Source organism: Eutrigla gurnardus (assembly GCF_963514095.1).
Source record: "Eutrigla gurnardus genome assembly, chromosome: 12".
NCBI lineage: Eukaryota > Metazoa > Chordata > Actinopteri > Perciformes > Triglidae > Eutrigla > Eutrigla gurnardus.
The window spans coordinates 6,575,540-6,599,085 of record NC_139926.1 but is presented as its reverse complement, the minus strand read 5'-3'; the positions used below and the strand labels follow the sequence as shown (position 1 = coordinate 6,599,085).

At 44.9% G+C, this 23,546-nt stretch overlaps 4 protein-coding genes across 4 annotated transcripts in view; 2 read left to right on the top strand and 2 right to left on the bottom strand.

Moving 5' to 3' along the window:
• lats2 (large tumor suppressor kinase 2) overlaps positions 1-8,548 on the bottom strand; it is a 28,781-nt gene extending 20,233 nt beyond the window's left edge. Inside the window, exons 1-2 of the mRNA XM_084023625.1 lie at positions 8,349-8,548; positions 1,728-2,417 (exon numbers count right to left, since the gene is read on the bottom strand). Of these exons, the coding sequence (XP_083879751.1) occupies positions 1,728-2,093 (366 nt within the window). The 5' untranslated portion in view covers positions 2,094-2,417; positions 8,349-8,548. The remainder of the gene's footprint in view (positions 1-1,727; positions 2,418-8,348) is intronic.
• lmln (leishmanolysin-like (metallopeptidase M8 family)) overlaps positions 1-23,546 on the top strand; it is a 429,410-nt gene that overhangs the window by 223,898 nt on the left and 181,966 nt on the right. The window lies entirely within an intron of this gene.
• The window catches only part of tgfbr2l (transforming growth factor beta receptor-like), a 297,577-nt gene that overhangs the window by 247,587 nt on the left and 26,444 nt on the right, over positions 1-23,546 (top strand). The window lies entirely within an intron of this gene.
• Positions 16,551-22,645, bottom strand: LOC311022135 (uncharacterized protein). Its single transcript, XM_084023168.1, has 2 exons — positions 22,411-22,645; positions 16,551-19,835 (listed from the first exon to the last, which is right to left on the bottom strand). Exons 1-2 carry the CDS (start codon positions 22,586-22,588, stop codon positions 18,499-18,501), a joined length of 1,515 nt encoding a protein of 504 aa, XP_083879294.1. The 5' UTR covers positions 22,589-22,645; the 3' UTR covers positions 16,551-18,498.

The window sequence follows — 23,546 nt, the reverse complement described above, 5'->3', positions numbered from 1 at the left end:
CCACTGTTGGCAAACAGCCTCAGTCATCCCTCCACTGTAGCGGGAGGATGAGGAGGATGAGGAGGATGAGGAGGATGAGGAGGAGGAGGAGGAGGAGGAGGAGGAGGAGGAGGAGGATGCCTTCACGGTTCTGGACTCGAGCTGAGCATTCTTCACATGCCGAGCTCCATCACAGGACGCTCGTCCTCGACCTCCAGTGCACCACGTCCAAACTGGACAAGCTGCCTTTTGTGAAGACATTAATCAAAGCCGCCTCGTTCACTTCCCGTAGGGACATTTCAAAGAACGCTTTCCCAGAGAGAAGATACTGAACATTAACATGACTGCTGATCAGACAATGCACGCACTAATGCATGCTAATTTACTGATGCCACAAACACACACTTCCTCATTCATTTTCAGTGATGATGTTGTCGTGCCATTTAATAAGCTTTCAAACTGGATATTGCTACCGCTGGATCGAAAGCGTGCGTGGTTTCAGCTCCAAAGCAACCACAAGGTGCAGCATGATGAATCCCTTTATCCAGAATAGGTGCAATGAACTGCAGTCGTCCACTTAAACTCTCAGGGACAAACTCACAGAAGCACTGGGCGACTTTTAAAACCAAAACACACATGCAACTCTGAAAGCACACCTTACACACGTTTGTGTATTGAAATGCGGTGATATGCAGACATTTCAGCCCCTTTTTATGCAAATGAACAGTCCAACTCACAGTTAAACACTAATAGCCACATGCAGTTACTGTGAAATGACTGAGAGAGAGTGAAATGCATTTCTAAGGGGTGTCACGCCCCGACTTTCCAGCCATCATGGCAGCATTAAAACCCAAATACAGCTTTGTTTTAATTATTTGCCTGAAGTTGGGAGGGACCTCTGCACCTCGTCGGTCAGGAGCTGGAGCTTTTTTCTGCTGTTCTCCTGCCTACTGTGCAACAGATATATTTTGCCACGAGGATAATAGCAATCAGACATGAAAAAGGACAAACTGTATTCAGCTAACAAACGTAATGTTGTGCTGTAAGATCATTTGCGTGATATACTGTGTGAATTGGACCGTGAGGCTGGGCAGACAGATGCACAGTTCACGGTGCTTTCAGCGGCCGCAATCCATTCTTTGTGAATTCAGCCGACCGTGTTGGACCACAAGCAGGTTAAGCACATTTTGCTCCGAGAAGAAGGTATTACTCAAAAATGTCTTTTGAGCAGTAAAACACAGTTATAATGCTATGAATCATAAATAAGAAAATAAGTGGAATTTCTTTGATCAATTATTTTACATTGATTGGAATAAAATGGAAACTATCCATGTGCTACAACACTGCAATATAAATATGTTGTGCAATAATATGCTATGCAATATCAACATTTCATAAATCAAAAATGTCATATGTGCAATAATGTGAACTCAACTACTCAGTCTGTCTATTTTGTATATTTCTTTTGTTTACTTATTTATTATATATTTACTTTTACTTATATTTGTTGTGCTGTTGTGTTTGAGTCTGCACCAACATACCAAAGCAAATCTTTGCATGTGAAAACATAAACCTGATTCTGGTTGATCTGGTCGCTCACTGACATCACTTCCTGAAAGGTGTAACACACCTACAGAAATAAAGGGGGTGGTTGAGATGCAGCATCCGAAGCACATTCTCGTGTCCAGGTCCAGGACCCCAACAGCCCAACACACAACACACACACACTTCGTCCCTCTCTGGCTCACCTGGTCACAGCCGGCGTTGACCAGCTCCTGCAGCATCTGCCGGTTGACCTCCCCGGCGCCTGCAGGGTGTCCCGACCCTGAAGATGGGCCCGACTCATTGGCAAAGGGCATGAGGGACTTGCGGATTTCCCGCAAGGCATTCTGGTAGTTGTTGAACTTCTGCGGGGGTCGGAGTTGCTGCTGTCGGCTGGCTGTGTCCTTCCCGCTCTTGCAGTCTGCCCCTCTGCCGCCGTCCGTCCGGGAGCTGCCCCCGTGCAGGGCCTGGCTCACCAGCTTGGCCGGCTGCTTCAGACCTTCCTTGATCTCCTGAAGCCTTTGGCGTGTGTTTCCCACATATGGGGCTGCTGGGAAAGTCTTGGGCCTCATGGCCTCAGTGCCCAGGGCAGGCACCTACTCTAAAAGGGGAACACACACAAACTGGCAATCACTGCGCAACACCCACTGAAAGATCCCGGTCCAGCTGGCTGACCTCGACGATAAAGGAGCACAGATCTTGGAGTCCTCCTCTGTGTCACTAGTTTGAGTCTCTCTTTGTGTTTCTGATTCCTGCTGATGTTGGATGAAGGTGAGGTGTGGTACTACAGGCATTCCATGGTGTGGCTTTCAAGGCTCAGGTTCCAGCTTATTCCAGGAAATGCAGCCGGTCACGAGGGCACCGCGGAGCCAAACCATGATGCTGCCAATCTCCGCCTGTGGAGGAAGGGATGGAGTTAGAGCATGGACACCAAAGTTCAGCTTTTTCTTATTTTCTCAAATTCAAGCTGGATTGACTTGTATGTAGACATTTCTTCTTATATGATCCTCGCTTCTACTTCCAAGTCTGTTAAGTGCCTTGGGAGAGATGCAAAAAAACAACACACTCCCTGTATGTGTATGCATACTTAACAAACGTGATTTAAAAAAGGACCAAATATGTAGAAGTGAACCAGAGACAATATGTTGAAACGCATCATACATGTTGATTATTCACCAAAAACATTTACAGTGTGTAACAGGGTTTCAACTCTGTGTCTACTTATCACATATGAATAAAATAATATATGCACAATCAAAAGGTGAGGTGGTTGACACGATCAGCTGTTATCTGGTATTAAAAGTGAGCTCTATTCCAGTGTGATGTCAGCGTAACCTTCATTTTACAACAATTCAAAAAACAAAATGACCTGATTTTCAGTTGTTGCAGAATGTGACAAACATCACATGGGAGCGTGTGAGACTGGTGAAACCTGGGGGTCAGATTCAGTGTTTGCAGTTCATAAGCAGAACTGGTGCATACCTAATGCAACATTCAGGAATGCTAGGGGTCATAAAACACCACCTGCCCCCCTCTGCACCCCATCACTGCATAGCAGCGCTTGCACAAGTCAGCCCCTGTCTCTCGCTGCATACTTGTGCTCCGCGGTCATCGGTAAACACCCTTGTGAGAGCGCAGAGCTCCGGCGTGAGGTCAAAACAAGTCAGCGGCCTTCCCTGCCGGTGAGGCTCCCCTGTGATCAGACATTTAACACCATTTGACAGTCTTTATCTGGAGGAACATGCTCAGCATTCTGCCACAACAGCATTACTCCTCTGGGGCAGATGGGATGACGTGTGGAGTAAATGCACATGTTCCTGTCAGCAGCCTCACGTGTGGACTCGCAGTCCAAAGTGAAACACTGACTGCTTGGGTGACACAATAGTGTTTCCATTCATGTGTAGTGTGTGTGTATGTATGTATCAAGTATCGCATTAGAAGAGCTTTATGGAAACGGCCAAATTTATGTCTTTGTCGAACAAGAGTTAATACGCTAAACGTGGTATGGAAACCACAAACTTCCAATCACAAAGTAGCCCCGCCCTAAAGCATACAGAGGATTATGGTTATTTGACTCTAAATGGACAGTCATTTACGAAATGAACATCAGGCTGCATTGAAGAAGACTTGAACTAGAGATTGAGACCATGCATGAATGTGTACCACATTAACTGAGATAATGAATCAAGTAAGAAGTCATTTTCTCCTGGACTTCTTTTTGCAATGAGGAGAGATTGGCTTCACTTTTCAGAACCGATATTTGCTGCCTGTTCACAACTTCCACTTCTTCTACTCCGTTTACTGGCAAATTACAGCCATGTGTAAATTGTAGCCTATTGAGCCAACTACCAAACTGCCCTCGACTGTATTTGCACATATTCAATTAAATGTATTCATGTTCACAAATCACAAATATGCCTCAGAGGGTTTTACAACCTGTACAACATACGACATCTTCTGTCCTGTGATGCTCGCATCGGATAAGGATGAACTTTACCATTGACGTCCTTTTAAAAGTGAAGATAGAGCTGTCAGATGGGTGACCAATAAAACTCCCTAATGACAATCATTTACAGCTGCAGGATAACAAGACAAGCACAGCGGCTCAATTTGCATTGTTTTGTAGAATGTTATGATGTGGTTGTTTCAGTGAACACAGCTGCAATTTGCCATAAAAAAAGAAGCAATCGTCTTTTTCTGGGAAGTGCATGACAGTTGTGCCATGTACAATTAGCATTCACTTACCCATTCCTTTCTTTCTTTCTTTCACTTAATTTAAGTCTGACTTTATCCAAGCAACACCTCTGGATAGAAGTCCCTGAAGCTGACTGGCAGGCTGGTTTGCTCACAAGCTTTGAATCTCCTCCTCAGCCAGAGAAAGATTCCTGTTTTCCTGGCAGGTGATGTCTGGTCTCCAGATACTGGTCTGGTTTGTTAGCGACATGGAAATAACTGCCAGACACAATCACATCCTAGCCGGTTTCAACACGGCTGTGGTTTTATAATCTTGTCTGCTATTTCAACCATTTTGTGAAGCAATAAACCTTTAATCGATCTAGTTGTATTTCAACAAGTCAGATTGGCAGGTTTATTAGTAAAAGAAATCCACCGGACGACTTGAGCCATAGTTATCCTGAAACATGATTGGCACATGAAAAGTACTGTTATTTTAAACATCAGGACACCTTTTTGTTCTCCCACCATTCCCACGTACCGCACGGTCGTAAAGACGCGGTCACATGAGCAAAATTAACATTCGCCTTCATTAAAAAAAGATGCAGTTAGTGTTTGTCTATTTAAAAGATAATATTACACATGTCAAGCAAGTCTCAGTTTGTAGTAATGTTAAGTATAAAAAAGTATCAAATCTGTTCTTATATTGACCCAAAAGTGTGGAAAGTGAAGCTATGATGTAGATGTTTCTTTTAAACAAACATCATATGTCTAATTCATGGAACAATTCAAACAATCCAAACAATATAGGAAGGAGCTACGTTGGAATACGTTGCTAGCTGGAAACTAAATCTAAGACAACATTCAGCTATTTAAATCAATGCACTCTGGTGGGGGTTTGGGTCAATCTTGGATTACAATGATACAATTGCAACAATTAAGTGTTTTAAATTAGCTTGAGCTCTGATTTGCACCATTCTTTTACCTTTACGCCATACTGACATAACAACATGCTAAACATATGATTTATCTGACAAACTAAGTTGAAATACTTAATTAATGAGTCCGATAGTATTGTTACATGACAGACATTCCTCTGTGTCTGTGAAAACGTTTAAATGGAAAATTACAGAGGGGGAAACTATCACGTGAAGATTTTGGTCTTGTTTCAGGCTGAGCATTGGGAAAAAAATATTTTATGTGACTGCTCATATTTACTAAGTTGTAATACTCTGTAGATAGATTTCTATTTAGGGAACCATCTCAACAGAATCGTTCAGAGCTCATTCTGAGCAGTACTGGGATTCACACCAAAGTAGCCAAACACAAGAGGTCCTTAAAGTACACCCGCGTCCCCCTGGCAGCCTTCACCCCTTTGGGCCATTTCTAAGGACACAGCCCTCACTGTGTACAGATAAAACTTTGTATAGACAAAAACATGTTGTCTTTTTATACTGGCGGGTGGGGGGGCCAAGCTGCATAAACGTTGCCTCATCTCGGGGATCTCTAGCCTCCATTCCTGTGATGCTTTAGGCGCCATGTCCAACCAATGAGCATTCCATTCCACAAGTAACTACAAGTCAACTCAGACCACTGTTGAATCATGGGACAGTCTGGGACAGGCCGTGCTGACCAAAATAAACCAAAAAAAATCTAGATATATGGACGATGTGTCTGGAGTCCCAACCTATAACCTTTACCAGAAAAAGAGATGAGCATTGCTCTGCTAAAAGCCCACGAGTCATACGCACATCCAGACAGGGCATACTTTTATACTTAAACCCAAACCTTCAACAATATGTAAGGAAGCCTCACCTCAGCCTGAAAATACACAGAAACATTCAGGTTCACTAAAACGTGCACACTTCAAGAATGTGCACGGAATAAAAAGCCATCTTCATGTGTCATTTATTTGGATGGCGAGCCATAAAGTTTTGAGTTTTGTAAATTAAGTGGATAAAGAGTCACAACACTTGTTCCGTCAATATTTCTGAAAGATATATATCGGATAAAATCACAATGTCACTTCAAACTGACTTGAAACTAGAAGGGCAGTCAGACCCCGGCCGAGGCCAATAGTCCAATCATTCATGTGCAAATAAGCAGTGCATCCACTCTGTCTGGATATTCTTACAAATGTATGATCATTAGGTCAAAGAGCAAACTGTGCAACTCAATGTGTATATTTTTTTGATGTTTGTGAATATTATTGTCAGTCGGAACCAGAACCAGACAAAACAGCGAGGGCATCAGGCCTCCGTTTCGCCGACAATTGAAAGTTTGACTGAGGAAAATTGCCTCGGTAGTTTTCTGTAATCTGTTTTTTTGGGGGGACGCAACCTGCAGTTCCTCTAATGGCCACTAAATGTTGACTCCAAGAAAACTCCAACTGGACTCAAGTGAATATAAATGGCCTATTGTTTCCCCCACCACCAGATCTTTGACTTTAAATAGCTAAAATAACTTCTCTATGTGTGCATCTTCTTAGTGAGCTGTTATATGGAAGATTTTAAAGCATAATATTAAATTGGAGTCGTGTTTCCTTCGTGGACGACGTCTACAACTTCCTCACTACTTCCTCCCCTTTTTTTCCCAAAGTGTACTGTAGTTTGTTTGTCTTTCTCCAAAAAGACGTGGGAGGAATATGGTCTGGTTTCTTGGTAATAGATTCAAATGTGACCCCGACCGCTGCCAGACGTTACCAGCGCTGCCCAGACAGCAGCTAACCGTTTGATAGATTTGAAACAATTTGGGCGATTAATGTCTCTGCTGTAATTGGAAAATGAAGCAGGAGGAGGGAGAACGACGTCCTAAACAGCTGAGGGAAACTAACTGCAGTTGAAAGGGAGAGAAAGACTGGCCTGCAGTGAAAACGTGTTGTGTAACTCCTCCTGGAAATATTATTTTAATTGATTTAAGTGATGCACTAAAGAAGTTAAAGTTAGCAGAAAACGTGGTAAACATCTAAAAACAAAACTCCCCTTTTTTTTAAATCTACAGGTGACGTCATAGCTGCACATTTCTTTTACATACGTGTATGGTGTTCTCCAGAAACACACAAACATCAAATTAAAGTCACGGCAGAGCACCTAGCGTTCATTTCACCAGGCTTCTTCCTGTTTGGTGCCTCATTTTCCCGGCGCACAATAAAAACAACCACGCTGCAACACTGACCACCACTGCAGCCGTCCCCGTGGTTCTTCCCTGACAGATGCCTCTGACAGAATTAAACCCAGCTGTGGGCCCCCAGATACCTGACGACACACCACCGCCTGGCTACGATAACAGGCCTCATTTTTGCAACAACAACAAAAGGCCCCGCAGGCAGGAACACTGAGTATCTAAACATCAACCTGGCTGTTATGATTTGGTGGGATCAAAAACACACGGCTGCCAATCAAATGTAGCAGAAGTGTGTCAAACAGCAAGAGAGGATGTGTGTATTTGACCTTTGTAGTAGTAGTAGTAGTAGTAGTAGTAGTAGTAGTAGTGGTGGTGGTGGTATTGGTACACCTGAATTAAACACATGGTTGTGTTTGAGTATAAATAGAACATGATATACATCCTGGTTCCTTTTTACCCCAAAATATTCAAATTATCGCCACATTCAGGGTCCATTTGAAGACATTCATGTCTGTTTTTAACCACATGTCACAGCCGCACATGCATTCACTCCACTTAAACACTGGGATGAACGCAGGCCGGGACAACACTGTAAATCACGGGCCCCTTACATGGGAGTTTGGGGCCCCTAATTCGGAGCGAAAACAGGGCAACTTCTGCAGACGTGCAATTCCTTTAAATTAGCAACAGGGGATGGTGTATAAAACAGATGGTTGTGTGTGGAAGTTTGAAACGCGTTACTGAACGTGTGTGTGTGTGTGTGTTGGTTTGCCTGTGTGGCCCCCGGGCATGAAAACGGTCGGAAGCCCCTGTTTTAGGGTCCCAACTGTGTCCAAGACTGAGGCTGCAACACCAGAACATTCCTTTGCAGGAACAACCGAGGCAGAAGGAAAAACATCTTCTATATCCCCCTCAACCAAACACACACACACACACACACACATGACGGAACTTTTCCCCTCAGCAACAAGTCGTGGAAATAGGTTCACACCACCACTCCCCTCCCCAAAAAAAGTTCAGTCTCAACTTACCATGTGATAGAAGCGACTAAGCGAGCAGAACTGAGGTCGGAGTAAATCCCAGCACACGACAACTTTATGTAGAAGTCCTCTTCTCGGTGAGAAAGTCGCGAGGAGCTCAGTGGAGACGGAGAAATCGGGGGAATGTGATGAAATAAGCCTCCATTTTCTCCCCGGACTGCAGGCAGGAGCAGAAACGCAGCACAAAGTTGGACACTCGCTGCATTGTTCGCATTCCTCGGGTCACGTGACGGACCGACGCACGTCAGCAGCGAGCCGAAGATCGTCTATCGTCAACAGGACCCGCTCTCCGTTGGTGCTTCCGGGTTTTATTAACATTAAGCACGTTGTCGTATTTAATTTGTCAAATTTTACCCACCGCATATTTTATTATATATAATATAACATGTTATTCTATGTATCGTTGTTTTATTAATCTGTTTTTTTTCTATTTTATTAAATGTTTTGTTTCAGATGTATTGATCTAAAATATTCTGTTGTTTTCGAAGTCCACACTTGTTCTGTTTTAATGGCAGTAGTAGTAATAGTAGTGATTTATTTCGGTCTTTATTAACAATAATAAAGACACATAAAACACGTAATAAAGAATTAATGAATGGAAAACAAAGACAAAACTACTACACGACATAATATCATTTAAAAAAATTATTTACAAAAAAAAACTAAATGATTATTGCTTGTCAATCATCTGTGAAGCATCAACCTGTATAAAAGGTGCTACACAAATGACATATATAAATACATACTTTATATATACATATATATGTCCACATCAATATGACAATATACTAGTTTGTCAAACAAAAGATTTAGCTGTAAATCAAGTTCATTTGTTTATTTAAATTTGAACTTTCAGCTCCTTATTGACGTAATATCAGATTTTCACTACGCGATTATCATTGCCAAATTAATTCACAGTACCGATATCATCGCAATATATATTATTCTATTAATCTTTAACTTTCTTTATTGTGTGTCTTGTCCATCTTTTGGCAAATTAATTACACTTGAAATGCAAGTCTGTAACATAATTGTATATACGATGATTTAAGATTTGCGGAATTATATACATGATATTATCATGCGTGTATGACTGATATCAATATTCATCATTATTTATTACTTAGTTATTTCAAAATACTTTGAGGCTAGTCATGTGCGATTACTACTCAAACGAAGCGGAGACAGAAGGCTCTCAATAAAAACCCTAGAATCTTGAAAAACTGTCAATCTGGTTCATATTTTAAAACATGACTGTAACAGGAAACAGTGCACCTTGAAGCCACACAACTTTTTCTTTTTGAATCCAAGAGTGCAGTGCACTATGTACGGGATATTGAAAGGCCATTGTGTGATAATATAGAATCATCTCAAAGTGTCTGTAACAAAATAAAACTTCTAGGTTAAAAGTAGCAGCTCACATTGCTGTTTTAAATCAAGATTATTAAATTCTGAGTGAGTTTTAAAAAGAAACAGAGTGAGAGGTCTTGTTTCCCTGCTCTCTAGCCGCACATATTCTAGGTGGGGCTTCCTGCAAGGCATTTCTGCCTTTGATAAATAAATCCCCAAAAGAAATAAATAATAGTACATTACTCAGTCACTCCTCTCCAGCCGTGGAGGGAGTGTTTGAGGCAAGAGGCCGTGAATCAGTGTGGATGCAAATAAAAAGCTGTTGGTCAATGATTATAAAGTAGGGACCAACCGATATATCTTTCCGTCCATTTAATGGGCTGATATTATCAGATATATTGGTATCAGCGGAGAGCTGGTCGATGTGCACCATAAGAAAAACATACAACTTTTTAAACTTATTCAGAAATAGTTTCTTGTTGTTAAAACCAGCATATAACCAAGTACAAAAAAACACAGTGTAAAGTCAACTCAGTGTTAAACCAGTACAGAGCAGAGTCCAGACTATAGACCAGCACATTTACCAACACAAACCACCCAGAGGACTAGAGCCCAGACTATAGACCAGCACATTTACCAACACAAACCACCCAGAGGACTGGAGCCCAGCACATTTACCAACACAAGCCACCCAGAGGACTGGAGCCCAGACTATAGACCAGCACATTTACCAACACAAACCACCCAGAGGACTAGAGCCCAGACTATAGACCAGCACATTTACCAACACAAACCACCCAGAGGACTAGAGACCAGCACATTTACCAACACAAGCCACCCAGAGGACTGGAGCCCAGACTATAGACCAGCACATTTACCAACACAAACCACCCAGAGGACTAGAGCCCAGACTATAGACCAGCACATTTACCAACACAAACCACCCAGAGGACTAGAGACCATTTACCAACACAAACCACCCAGAGGACTAGAGCCCAGACTATAGACCAGCACATTTACCAACATAAACCACCCAGAGGACTAGAGCCCAGACTATAGACCAGCACATTTACCAACACAAACCACCCAGAGGACTAGAGCCCAGACTATAGACCAGCACATTTACCAACACAAACCACCCAGAGGACTGGAGCCCAGACTATAGACCAGCACATTTACCAACACAAACCATCCAGAGGACTGGAGCCCAGACTATAGACCTGCACATTTACCAACGCAAACCACCCATGGACCCTGAGCCTGGTGTGTAAACAGAGCGACAAGCACAAACCCTCAAAATGTTTCTCTCAAGAGATTATATGTATAATTACTTGACAGTTGGAATCTATAGAAAATAAATGGTAGAAGGGTGAAGAGCATTGAATCTAAAAATGAACAGGGACATTTCTTACTGTATACTGTGGAAGCCCATTACTACCACTGGAACTGGATCCTGTACGTCATTAAGAGAGACTATCTCAAAACAATGACTTATCTCAACATTAAGGTTTTGTACATCAAATAAATGGTTTAGTATATCACTCTTCAGACTTTTTTATCTCAAAATAATGACTCAGTATTTTTAAAAACTGAGAAAATGTATCAACATTTTGAGATACTAAGTCAAAACATTAAGATGCTAAGTCATTATTTTATTTTTATGCTATGTAGAGTCGAGGTGAAGTCTGAACAGGTGAGTCTTGAGCCTTTTTCGGAAGATGGCAAATGACTCTGCTGTCCTGACATTAGTCGGGAGTTCGTTCCACCACTGAGGCGCCAGAACAGAGAAGTAATGGACTTTGCTGAGCGACATTTGTTTGATTTCAGCGATGGTGGTACCAGCCGACCAGCTGAAGTAGAGGAGCGAAGTGCTCGCTTCGGGGCATGAGGTTTGACCAGTGTTTGAAGGTAGATGGGTGCCTTTCCATTGATGGCCCTGAAGGCCAGTGCCATCGTCTTGAATTGGATGCGTGCTGCAACAGGGAGCCAGTGGAGGTCACGGAGGAGGGGGGTCACATGGGAGAATTTGGGTAGATTGAAGATAAGGCGAGCTGCAGCGTTCTGGATATGCTGCAATGGTTTAATCGCAGAGGCCGGGAGTCCGGCCAGGAGAGAGTGGCAGTAGTCAAGGCGGGAGATGACCAGTGCTTGGACCAGAAGTTGCGTTGCATCCTTTGTGAGGAAGGTCTGAATCCTGCGGATATTGTAGAGGGCAAATCTGCAGGATCGGACCACAGCAGTGATGTTGGGGGTGCAGGATAGTTGGTCATCGAGGATTACACCCAGGTTCCTCGCAGTTGAGGAAGGTAATACTGTGATGCCCTCGACAGTGACCGACAGGTCCATGCGAGGGCAGTCTTTCCCTGGGATGAAGAGGAGTTCGGTTTTATTCAGGTTAAGCTTGAGGTGATGTGCAGTTGTCCAGACAGAGATGTCAGCCAGACAGTCCGAGATGCGAGTTGCAATGTGAGTGTCAGAGGTTGGGGGAAAAGAGAGGTACAGCTGGGTGTCATCTGCATAGCAATGGTAGGAGAATTCATGCGATCTAATAACAGAACCTAGTGATCTGGTGTATAGTGAGAACAGAAGTGGTCCTAATACTGAGCCTTGAGGGACACCCGTGTCCAGAGAACAGGGTTTGGACATAGAGCCATTCCATGCGACCTGAAAGGTGCGATTTGTCAGGTATGATGTAAACAAGGTGAGAGCAGAGTCAGTTATGCCAAGTTTAGCCAGAGTGGAGAGGAGGATTTGGTGGTTGACTGTGTCGAATGCAGCAGATAGGTCGAGGAAAATGAGAACGGAGTAGTGGGATGAGGCTCTGGCGTCTCGCAGGGACTCGGTCACTGTGAGGAGGGCTGTCTCAGTGGAGTGAGCAGTCCTGAATCCTGATTGATTAGGGTCTAGGAGGTTGTTCTGCGAGAGATAGGATGACAGTTGGTTGTAGGCGGCACGTTCCAAGGTTTTAGAGAGGAATGATAGAAGAGATACAGGTCTGTAGCTTTGGATGTCAGTAGCGTCTAGGGTGGGTTTTTTAAGGAGAGGCTTCACTGTAGCTGTCTTAAAAGCCGCTGGAATGACACCTGAGGTGAGGGAGGAGTTGATCAGGGTGGTGAGGAATGGCAAGATGTCGTGTGAGATGTCCTGGAGAAGAGAGGAGGGAATCGGGTCGAGGGAGCAGGTGGTGGCACGGTTAGATGTAACAAGTGTGTGTACGTCTTCAGAGGTGAGGGGGCTAAAGCTGGTAAGGCCATCAGAGTTGAGAGTTGGGGGAGATGTTTTCTGGTAAGGAATAGGCGTGAATGAGGAGCTGATGTGATTTACTTTCTTGGTAAAGTAAGTTGCAAAGTCATCAGCAGTAAGGGAGGAAGGAGGGGGAGGGGTAAGGAGGGAGTAGAACATGGAGAAGAGTTTCCTGGGGTTGGAGGCAGATACCAAGTCATTATTGTGAGATACCGTGTTATTCCATCCATCCATCCATCCATTTTCTTCCGCTTTTCCGGGGCCGGGTCGCGGGGGCAGCTGCCTGAGCAGGGACGCCCAGACTTCCCTCTCCCCGGACACTTCCCCCAGCTCCTCCGGGAGGACCCCAAGGCGTTCCCAGGCCAGCCGGGTGACATAGTCACTCCAGCGTGTCCTGGGTCTTCCTCTGGGTCTCCTCCCGGTGGGGCATGCCTGGAACACCTCCCGAGGGAGGCGTCCAGTCAATACAGATGCCCGAGCCACCTCAACTGGCTCCTCTCGATGTGGAGGAGCAGCTCCTGTCCCGTGTGACGGAGCTCCTCATCCTATCTCTAAGGGAGCGCCCCGCCACCCTGCGGAGGAAGCTCATTTCGGCCGCTTGTATTTGGGATCTTATTCTTTCGGTCACAACCCAAAGTTCATGACCATAGGTGAGGGTAGGAACGTAGATTGACCGGTAAATCGAGAGCTTCGCCTTTCGGCTCAGCTCTCTCTTCACCACGACGGACCGATACAACGACCGCATTACTGCAGCCGCTGCACCGATCCGCCTGTCAATCTCACGTTCCATCCTTCCCTCACTCGTGAATAAGACCACAACTCCTCCACTTGAGGCAGGAACTCCCCCCCGACCTGGAGGGAGCAAGCCACCTTTTTCCGGTCGAGAACCATGGCCTCAGATTTGGAGGTGCTAATCCTCATCCCGGCTGCTTCACACTCGGCTGCAAACCGCCCCAGGACATGCTGGAGGTCCTGGCTTGAAGGAGCCAACAAGACCACATCATCCGCAAAAAGCAGGGATGAAATCCAGTGGCTCCCGAACCAGATCCCCTCCGGCCCACGGCTGCGCCTAGAAATCCTGTCCATAAAAATAATGAACAGAACCGGTGACAAAGGGCAGCCCTGCCAGAGTCCAACATGCACCTGGAACAGGTCTGACTTACTGCCGGCAATGCGAACCAAGCTCCTGCTCCGGTCATACAGGGACCGAACAGCCCTTAGCAGAGGGCCCCCGACCCCGTACTCCCGAAGTACCTCCCACAGAATGCCACGAGGGACACGGTCGAATGCCTTCTCCAAGTCCACAAAACACATGGACTGGTTGGGAAAACTCCCATGAACCCTCGAGCACCCTGCAGAGGGTATAGAGCTGGTCCAGTGTTCCACGGCCAGGACGAAAACCGCATTGTTCCTCCTGAATCCGAGGTTCGACTATCGGCCGAATTCTCCTCTCCAGTACCCTGGAATAGACTTTCCCGGGGAGGCTGAGAAGTGTGATCCCCCGATAGTTGGAACACACCCTCCGGTCCCCCTTTTTGAATAGAGGGACCACCACCCCGGTCTGCCAGTCCAGAGGCAGTGTCCCCGACTGCCACGCGATGTTGCAGAGACGTGTCAACCAAGATAGCCCCACAACATCCAGAGACTTGAGGTACTCAGGGCGGATCTCATCCACCCCCGGTGCTTTGCCACCGGGGAGCTTCTTAACTACCTCGGTGACTTCAGCCCGGGTAATGGGTGGATGAACCTCCGAGTCTCCAGCCTCTGCTTCCTCAATGGAAGACGTGTCAGTGGGATTGAGGAGATCCTCGAAGTATTCCTTCCACCGCCCGACGATATCCCCAGTTGAAGTCAGCAGCTCCCCACCTCCACCGTAAACAGTGTTGGTGGAGGGCTGCTTCCCCTTCCTAAGGCGCCGGATGTTTGCCAGAATTTCAGGAGGGCGGGCCCACGTCGCTCCTTCGGGCTGCGCCCGGCTGGGGCCGTGGGCACAGACCCGGCCACCAGGCGCTCGCCTGCGAGCCCCAACCCCGGGCCTGGCTCCAGGGTGGGGCCCTGGTGACGCCAATCCGGGCGACGTAAACTTCCTTGTGTGTTTTTTTTTCCTAGGGGGCTTTGGAACCTCTCTTAGTCTGACCTGTCACCTAGGACCTGTTTGCCTTGAGACCCTACCAGGGGCATTAAGCCCCGGACAACATAGCTCCTAGGATCATTCAGGTGCTCAAACCCCTCCACCACGGTAAGGTGTCGGTTCAAGGAGGGGTGTCGGTTCAAGGAGGGGGTGTCGGTTCAAGGAGGGGCTATTCAATTCAATTCAATTTTATTTATAGTGTCATATCACAACACAAGTCATCTGAGGACACTTAACACATTGAGCAGGACTAGAACATGCTCAAGATTTTTAGAGTTAATACAATAGTAACAGCGACAGTGGCGGGGAAAAAATGCCTTGATAGGCTTTTAGGCAAAAATCTGGTGCAGCCCAGGCCCTTGGGTTCCAACTGCATTTGGTGTTGGTAGTATAGTAGTAGTAGCATTAACAGTAGTGGTGGCATTAACAGAAGCAATAGTATCAGCAGTAGTAGTCCATGGCAGCAGGCACAGCCACGCCGAGATGGATCCATCCCAACCACGTCACCGTAGACCAAAAAGCAGGAGTAGTTGAGCAGCATCACAGCAGCAGGTGGAGCTACAATGTGGTGTTTCCAGCATCAGGCCAGTTAGCAGTCTGCATCAGCCAGGACCTCAGTGGACTCTGCTGGACCAGAAAGCATAGCCAGACTCAGGAGTAATGAGGGAGGCGTCCAGGGGGCATCCGGTACAGATGCCCGAGCCACCTCAACTGGCTCCTCTCGATGTGGAGGAGCAGCGGCTCTACTCTGAGCTCCTCCCGTGTGACGGAGCTCTTCACCCTATCTCTAAGGGAGCGCCCCGCCACCCTGCGGAGGAAGCTCATTTCGGCCGCTTGTATCCGGGATCCTATTCTTTCGGTCACGACCCAAAGTTCATGACCAAGTCAGTTACTTTAATCAATTTCTCTAATCTTTATGTTGCGATATCAAGTCATTATTTGGAGATACCAAGTCATTGTTGAGAGATACTGTTTCATTATTTTGAGATACCACATTATTTTGAGGTACTGTCATTATTTTGAGTCAACATATTGAGATACTAAATGATTATTTACAGATAATCAAAATAATGCCTATATATATATATACATAAAAAAAATCTCCTTCTCACCCCTGGTGGGGTGGTATCTGTGTCATCCTCAAGCTCGGGTCCTCTACCAGAGGCCTGGGAGTTTGAGGGTTCTGCGCAGTATCTTGGCTGTTCCTAGGACTGTACTCTTCTGGACTGAGGCTTCAGATGATATATATATATATACATACACACACTAAGTTAAAATAGTTTCTCATTTTAGTGACGTGCAGGATGTTTTTTTCCATCACCGTGGCAGCAATGGGCTTCCACAACACACACATAAAACTTTGTGAAAAACAAGGGATGCTGGCCATTTATGCACACTCAGCTTAGTAACAAGAAAAGGGTCTCAAGTTTATTATATGATGCAAAAATAACTTAAACAAAAGAACGCAAAAGAGTAGAAAACGCAGCTCGATTTGTAACAGTACCAGCTTTAAGGCACCATCAATGCAGGACAACAAAGAATGCATTTCAATAAGCAGTGTCTTGTTTAACACAAGTAATGAGATCTTTTCTCAAAGTATATAAAAACCTAGTTTTCAGTTGTGAACTACATCGTAGCCCATTTAGTTCAATTTCACAAAGCAACAAAAATGCATTTCATGGCTAAGTATCCTGTCTTGCAAATGGCGTCCAGCCTTGTAGTGTAACAGAAACGCCTCTGTGTTGCTCACGGTCCACAACGGTTACAATCAATTAGAACAGAAGACACTGAACATGCTGAAGAAAATCAAAGCGTGACAAATGAAATGAATACTCTATAAGTGCCGTGCTCAGCTAAGACGTGACTGCTCTTTAACAAAACCACATCAACGCACATGTCAGGATGGCTGAGTAGCCATTTTGGTAAAACACCGAACTTGTATAATGTAATGCGGTAAATATTGACATCTTAATAGAGAGCTGAGGGGATGATGGATTATTCTAGGCAAACCCAGGAAGTTAGCATCCCACTGGTTCCCTAGACAAACAGCCAATGGGATTCTTCAAAAAAAAAAAAAAAAAATACAAAAACTCTGTGACAAACAAACAGTTTATGACTCTTACACAATAAGCTTCACAAATGTACATAAATTCAATTAACTTTTTTGAAGCATGAATGCAAGGCTATAAAGGAACTACACCTCTGTCACATGACTTCACATCGTACCTCTGAGCTAAAGGTGGACTGGTGTTCCAGTGATGACGTTTAGTCGTCTCATTGAGCCACTTGTTATCAACCACCTTTTTTCAAAAACACATAAAAACTTCTAAATTCACCACAAGGGTTTTTATTTTATATCTCTGAATGTTAACATCTCTTCAGCTTGTCTTATTATTTCAGGTATCTAACCAAAAACACATTGAAGAAACCCATCGACTGGAAGTGCTAAATGCTAACTTATTAGCAGGATTTAGGACTCAATTACTGAATGGACAAATATCCTCCTGGCCTATAGCAACGCAGCAGTGCTGTACTGTAGTTCATCCTGACCTGCAATGAAAACTATTCTTCATTTTTGGTCCCAGCAGTTTAAAGTTTCTGCAGGGAGGGTTTTTGATTTAGTGTAAAAAAAAATTAAAAACATCAATACCAATAAAGCCCTGTTGAAGAAGACATCTGCAGTCAACCTGGAAGCTAGAGTGTTTGGGGGAAAAACAAACTGGAAATGAGCTGTTTCAGGAGATCCATTAACACCAGACGCTGGCCATGTGGTGGCAAACTGGTGTGTGGGTGGTGTGTTTGTCTGTGCTAACAGGTAGCTAATCAGCCCGCAGTGGTCCTATTCTACCGTTATAAAAGCTAGCTGGCCGGCAAAAACCTGTTTCTACCCCAGCATAAGAACGTCTTCTCTCAGAGCTGCATTACCCTGCATGCTGCTCTTGTTATTCTGACCTGTTTTACATCTCCTTCTATTGTGTACAATGTGGCTGATTTATAAGAAACAGCTGGTTTAACCCACAGACCCCCTTTCTGCAACAGAGGGAAGCAGCAATCAGTGAAGACAGCTGCTGTCGTATTTGATGGGGATGAAAAAGACAGGACTGGAATAGTGGGATCACTGCCTTCACCACCAAAACATGCAGTGTAAATATGAGGCAGTTATAGGCCTCATATTTATAAATGGCAAATGAAGATCCGTTAAAAAAAAAGGTACTTTGTTTACTCGTACAGTTAATGACATCACATCTCAGCAATGTGGTTTCTGTATTTGCTCTTACTTCTAGTACAAACCGACCCAGACAACAGGGAGTCACATCCACCTATAACCGTGTCGTGGGGGAACATGGATTAAGGTCCAACGCCGTAAAGGGAACTTGAGTGAGCAGCATTAAGGAGCACTAGGCATTTCTGTCCCAATCACTCTAGTGGAGCAGCAGAGATGCACAGGTTGTTTAAGGCACAAGCAACTTGCACAATCTTATCGAAGGTGGAGAGGTTCGACGTGCGCTCAGAGGCCGTGGTGAAGGGGCTCTCGACGGGGCCGGTGAGCATGGCGTACTTGTGCTTCACCATGGAGATCACCCTCTCCACGTGCCTCTGCACGCTCGCCGTCTCCGTCGAGGGAGCGTCAGCCAGTGGCGAGACCTCTGAGCTCCCGTGCGCCTCCCCTTGGAAGCTCCCGGCAATTTTAAACAGGGCTCCTCGGGCGGCCACGGAGTCGTCAATGTCCAGATTGCGACTCGCCAATACAACATCGCCCGGGAGGAGCTTGCACAGAAAGCCGCAGCCCTCAGCCAGGCTTTTGTCACTGACGTTTCCCAGCACGCCCCTGGAGACGAAGGTGACCACGCCTTGCGGAGCCACGCCAATCAAATACTTTAACACATTATAACTAGTCCCCGAGCCGTGACAGCTTGGCACCGCCCCCTGCTGCTGCTGGCCGCCGCGGGAAGGCGGCTCCTCAAAAGGCACCGTGAAACAGTCTATGATGACAGCGCAGTCGGGGTGGACAGTGCGCAGAGCCGCCGGCAGGTTTTTCCGGAGCTCAGCTCTCGAGGGCCAGAAGACGGCTGTCGGCACCAGAGTGGAGGACATGATGTTGACCATCTGGTGCACTGTTCTGGTTACTGTGGCGACTTTGACGCCGAAGCGGTAGGCCAGGTCCTGGTTGCGTAGGTCCAGGCGGAGTCGCATCAGTGTCAGCAGCAGCTGCTGGAACTTGGAGAGCTTCACGGTCTTCATCCCGTCCATGTGAGGTGCCAGCAGCCACATGACCGTCTCTAGGACAAAGTAGTTTGGTAAACCGGTGTAGAACTTAACTTTCTCGGCATCGTTCCTCAAGGAGGTCTCAGAGAGGGACATTTTGTCCACAGACTCCCTGAGGGTCTGGTTTTCCTTCTTCAGGGCTTTCAGGACATCGTCAAAGTTAACCGCTGCATGAGCGAACTTTCCTTTCTTGCTGTCACTCATAGACTCGTAATCGTCGTCTTCGTCGGTGCTGAGTGAGGAGGACGCGCTTTCCTCCACAACGGCCTCCTGCTCCCTCTCCTCGGGACGCTCGTCCTGGCCCCGCCCCCCCACCACAGACCTGCCCTGGCCCTGCAGGAACAACAAGGCGTTGGCCGCCTCAACGCGGGCTTCCTGCTTGTCCAGGATCTCCAGGGCACCCGGCTCCTTCATCTCTGGGGATAAGGGAGCCGACGAGAACACAGAAGGAACATAATCTGGAGAACGAGGATTCTTCACCTGTTTACCTGCATGTGGAGGAAGAAGATGTAGTTAGCAGGGAGGTGCTGACATGTTTAGGGGCTGTATCATGAGGTGTCTTGTGGGTCAAACTAAGTAATTTGAAGTTAATTATTGGCTAATCAAAAATGATTGATAGTTGACGTGATAGTTCAGAAAATAATAACATTTAAATCACCCGTTTCTGATCATTCTACACGTAAGAAAACACCCAATTACAAAGGGCCAGTGTGTGGTATCTGTCGGCATCTAGTGGTTGGGTTGCAGATTGCAACCAAACTATGGTGGCTGATGCAAAAATGTGATTGGCACCATCTAGAGCATAGACTGATCTGCGGTCGAATAGTCTTTTTCTCTTAGGAAGGTTCCTAACTGAAGAAGTGACCCGGAAGTAAACAAGTGGCCGCCATGATAAGAGCCGTTTAATTCTCTAAATGCAAAGATCAGATCTCCTTTAGCATCGGATACAACGGTGCTTCCTTTACGAAAGAAGGGAGATTACGCCGCCCAACAATTCCTTGCTAGAGCAACATTTAAAGTGCCAACAAAACAAACGATATGCTTATTAGCATATTTAACAATGACTTTCATGCAGACATATAGTAATTGAAATGGTGTTGCTAAATGTGTGTGGACAGTGATTATAATTTAATGGTATTTTTATTTATTTAAATAAATATTAGGTCTCTACTGTCAACAGTTTCCTCATGAAACGTCATTGAATGAAGGGTAGTTTAGACGGTTTTTGGCATCATACTCTGAAAAGCCATTTTTAAAGCTGCTTTCACCATGTTTAACTCACATTCAAGGACTTATTGCCTCTGTAACTACAACTGTGCTACATTTTAATGTTTTCGTAAGGCTAAATTTATCAGTAGCATTTAGTCACATGTAAGTCTTTGGTAAATGGTAAAAACACAATTGAATTGCCCTGCTGTGATGTTTACTGGTAGGCTATTAGGACATGCAGTACCAAAACCAGCCACAAAAACCCCACTAATATCACGATTTTAAGAAATCACTGTGACAAAATGAGGCAAAACACCCTCCTGATTTTTTAATATGATTTTAACAAGAATATGATCTTTCAAAAAAAGTAAGTTTGGACCTGATACGTGTTGTCAGTTTTTTGGAATATGACTCTGAAGTTGGGCAAAGATGTGTTTACTTCAATTTTTGAGCCTTAATATCTGTGAAACTAATAATCTAAGAGAAACCATATTTTGTAGAATGTTTAAGCTAACCCCGGAGATAGAGGCAGAAGTGATAGAAGTCTTTTATCTGTAAAAATGGGAGCTCAGCCACTCTTCAAATGTACTACTTTATTTCAACAAGCCCCTTTTTAAGTACCTACCATACTAGGTTATCATTGAGCTACACCCCTGATATTTCATGTTTGGAGGCTATTAGTAACAGATATACACTGTAGAAATTTTGAAGGCCACAGGTGAGATAGTTTTCCAGATAATGCCGTTTAAAAATGGCTTTTCAGAGTATGATGCCAAAAAACGTCTAAACTACCCTTTATTCAATGATATTTCATGAGAAAACCCTAAGGTACAAAAACAAAACAATTCTTAATTTCAGGCCTTTACCCCTGTTCCTTCAGTGTTCTCGTCAGCGGCCTGGTAAAGAACACAGTTATAATATTATACTATACTTCTGCCAATACATCCCCCTAAATACTACACACTGGCCCTTTAAATAAAACAATCATTATTTAGAAATAATAATATGCTAACAGTAAATCTGAGGAATATGCGTATACACTCACAATTTCTGGGAGTGTCCGGCGATCTCAATATATAGAAATAATATAGCAACGGTAAGGTAACAAGCTAAGATCTCCAGGCCTCTCCATACTGAGCCTTCCTTCCAAAACAGTGTCCCTGAGTCGATCTGACTCCCAACTATTAACTCCTAATACATCCTGGTTCAGAGATGACTAGTGGACAGATGAGCGTCCCTCATTGACACAGTGGTACCGAGAAACCTTTAGAAAGTCCTGAGCAGGGGATGGTTCCCTTCCTTCCATCCTTTCGAACCATGCTTTTTTTTTCAGCTTCTCAATTGTGAGAAGTGTGAAATGTGTGCCACTGTTGACATCCATATAGATTTGTGATCATTGAGTCTTACAAGGCAGTAGAAATATGTAATATATGTCACCTTAACCCCCGACTATATTTCATTGAATAATATGTGTTAATAGTAGGAAAACCTCTGCGAGGTGAAATTACCTGCCGCCCTGATAATTAGGCCCGATATAGGTGCAGTATAGGATGTAAAGCTATTGCTACACCTTAGTAATCTTCTATTAGAGAGGGTGGGGGTAATGGGGGTAGGCATGTTTGGGGGGAGGGTACAGTAGAGGCAGTAAAGGTGACAGTCATTGACTTGGGAGATTATTTTAGTATAGATGGTGCTTTTTATTGTATGCACAATCTATAGAATCTAAAGCGTAACATTGTAAACACAAACTAAGGGATCTGGATGAATCCGGATCTACGTCCCCGTGGACTTCCAGCAGCAGGAGTGGGATCTGGCTCTCCTGGAGCTGCTCCCTCCGCGTTACTGCGTTCGTACCTGAGATGAAGTGAGTACTACACAGCCGGCTGCCGTCGTTCGGCACCCAGCCCTCCCGGTTCACAGCGGCTATCCAGCGCTGCTTCCGCTCGGGGTCCCGGGGGAAACGGTAGAACGATAAGCTGGTTCCCGGTGTCCTTCTGTTCCTGCAGCCGGCCACCACACACGTGTGAACCATAGTAAAGGCCACGAGCGAGGCGTGGAGGCGCGCGCTGCTGTTTGTTGCCTGTTTTGACTCCCAAAATGGTGGCCGATTGGAGGCTGGACCGGGGGTGGAGAAAAACGCTGGCATCGTCATCAATGGTCGTTTTGCATCCAGCGATCCGATTGGTCCGTCTTCTGGCGACGTCACTGAAATGAGCTCTTTTAGTCGCGCGGTGCTGCAACACAGCCCCCGGTTATTAGAACGATAGTAAACCCGTCGATACGTCGATCCCAACATCCGGGGAATACGCAGCCAAGTTCACTGTATATGTGGCTGCAGATGGGCCAAACTACAGTACACAATCTGTATTACACGTCCTAGATGATACACTTTCTGCCTGCTCCTCACATCTCAATATGACTTACAGGTTCACATCTAACTTATTGTCATATTTACACATTGTAAGTGCCTTGCACTGTATTAGAGTAGTTAAATTGAATTAAAGAGCAGCTGACACAGAAATACTGACTGTAATATGTGCAGACATAAATAACGAATGTCAAATGTTAAACTGTGGAGTAGTGCTGCATGGTTATGAATGATAGTATTCCTGGTCTTACGTAGACCTTTTTTATCATATCTTTCTATTGATCATTATATATGAAACAACTGGAATATAACTGTACAATTACTCAACTTACTGTACTGTATAAGTACCTCAGAATTGTCCTAGTATTTTAATATTCAACTACTCTACAATTCAGACAGAAATATTGTGCTTTTAAACTCCACATCTATTTGACAGTTTAAGTAACTAAGTTGTCTGAATTTGCATACAGAATATGATCAACAAATACATTATGATTTATTATAAATCATAAGACTTCATTGATCACAAGCTAGCCTGCAACATATACAGTTATTAAAGCCACACCCCCCACCTACATTACCATGAACATACATTGACACATACATGAAATTCTGAAAATCT

Bases quoted from the DNA above. Each gene is read 5' to 3' on its own strand.
- LOC311022135 (XM_084023168.1), bottom strand. From the start codon at position 22,588: ATGGTTCACACGTGTGTGGTGGCCGGCTGCAGGAACAGAAGGACACCG. The intron at 19,836-22,410 runs GTACGAACGCAG...CTCCACATGCAG, and splicing joins TAGTACTCACTTCATCTCAG to GTAAACAGGTGAAGAATCCT.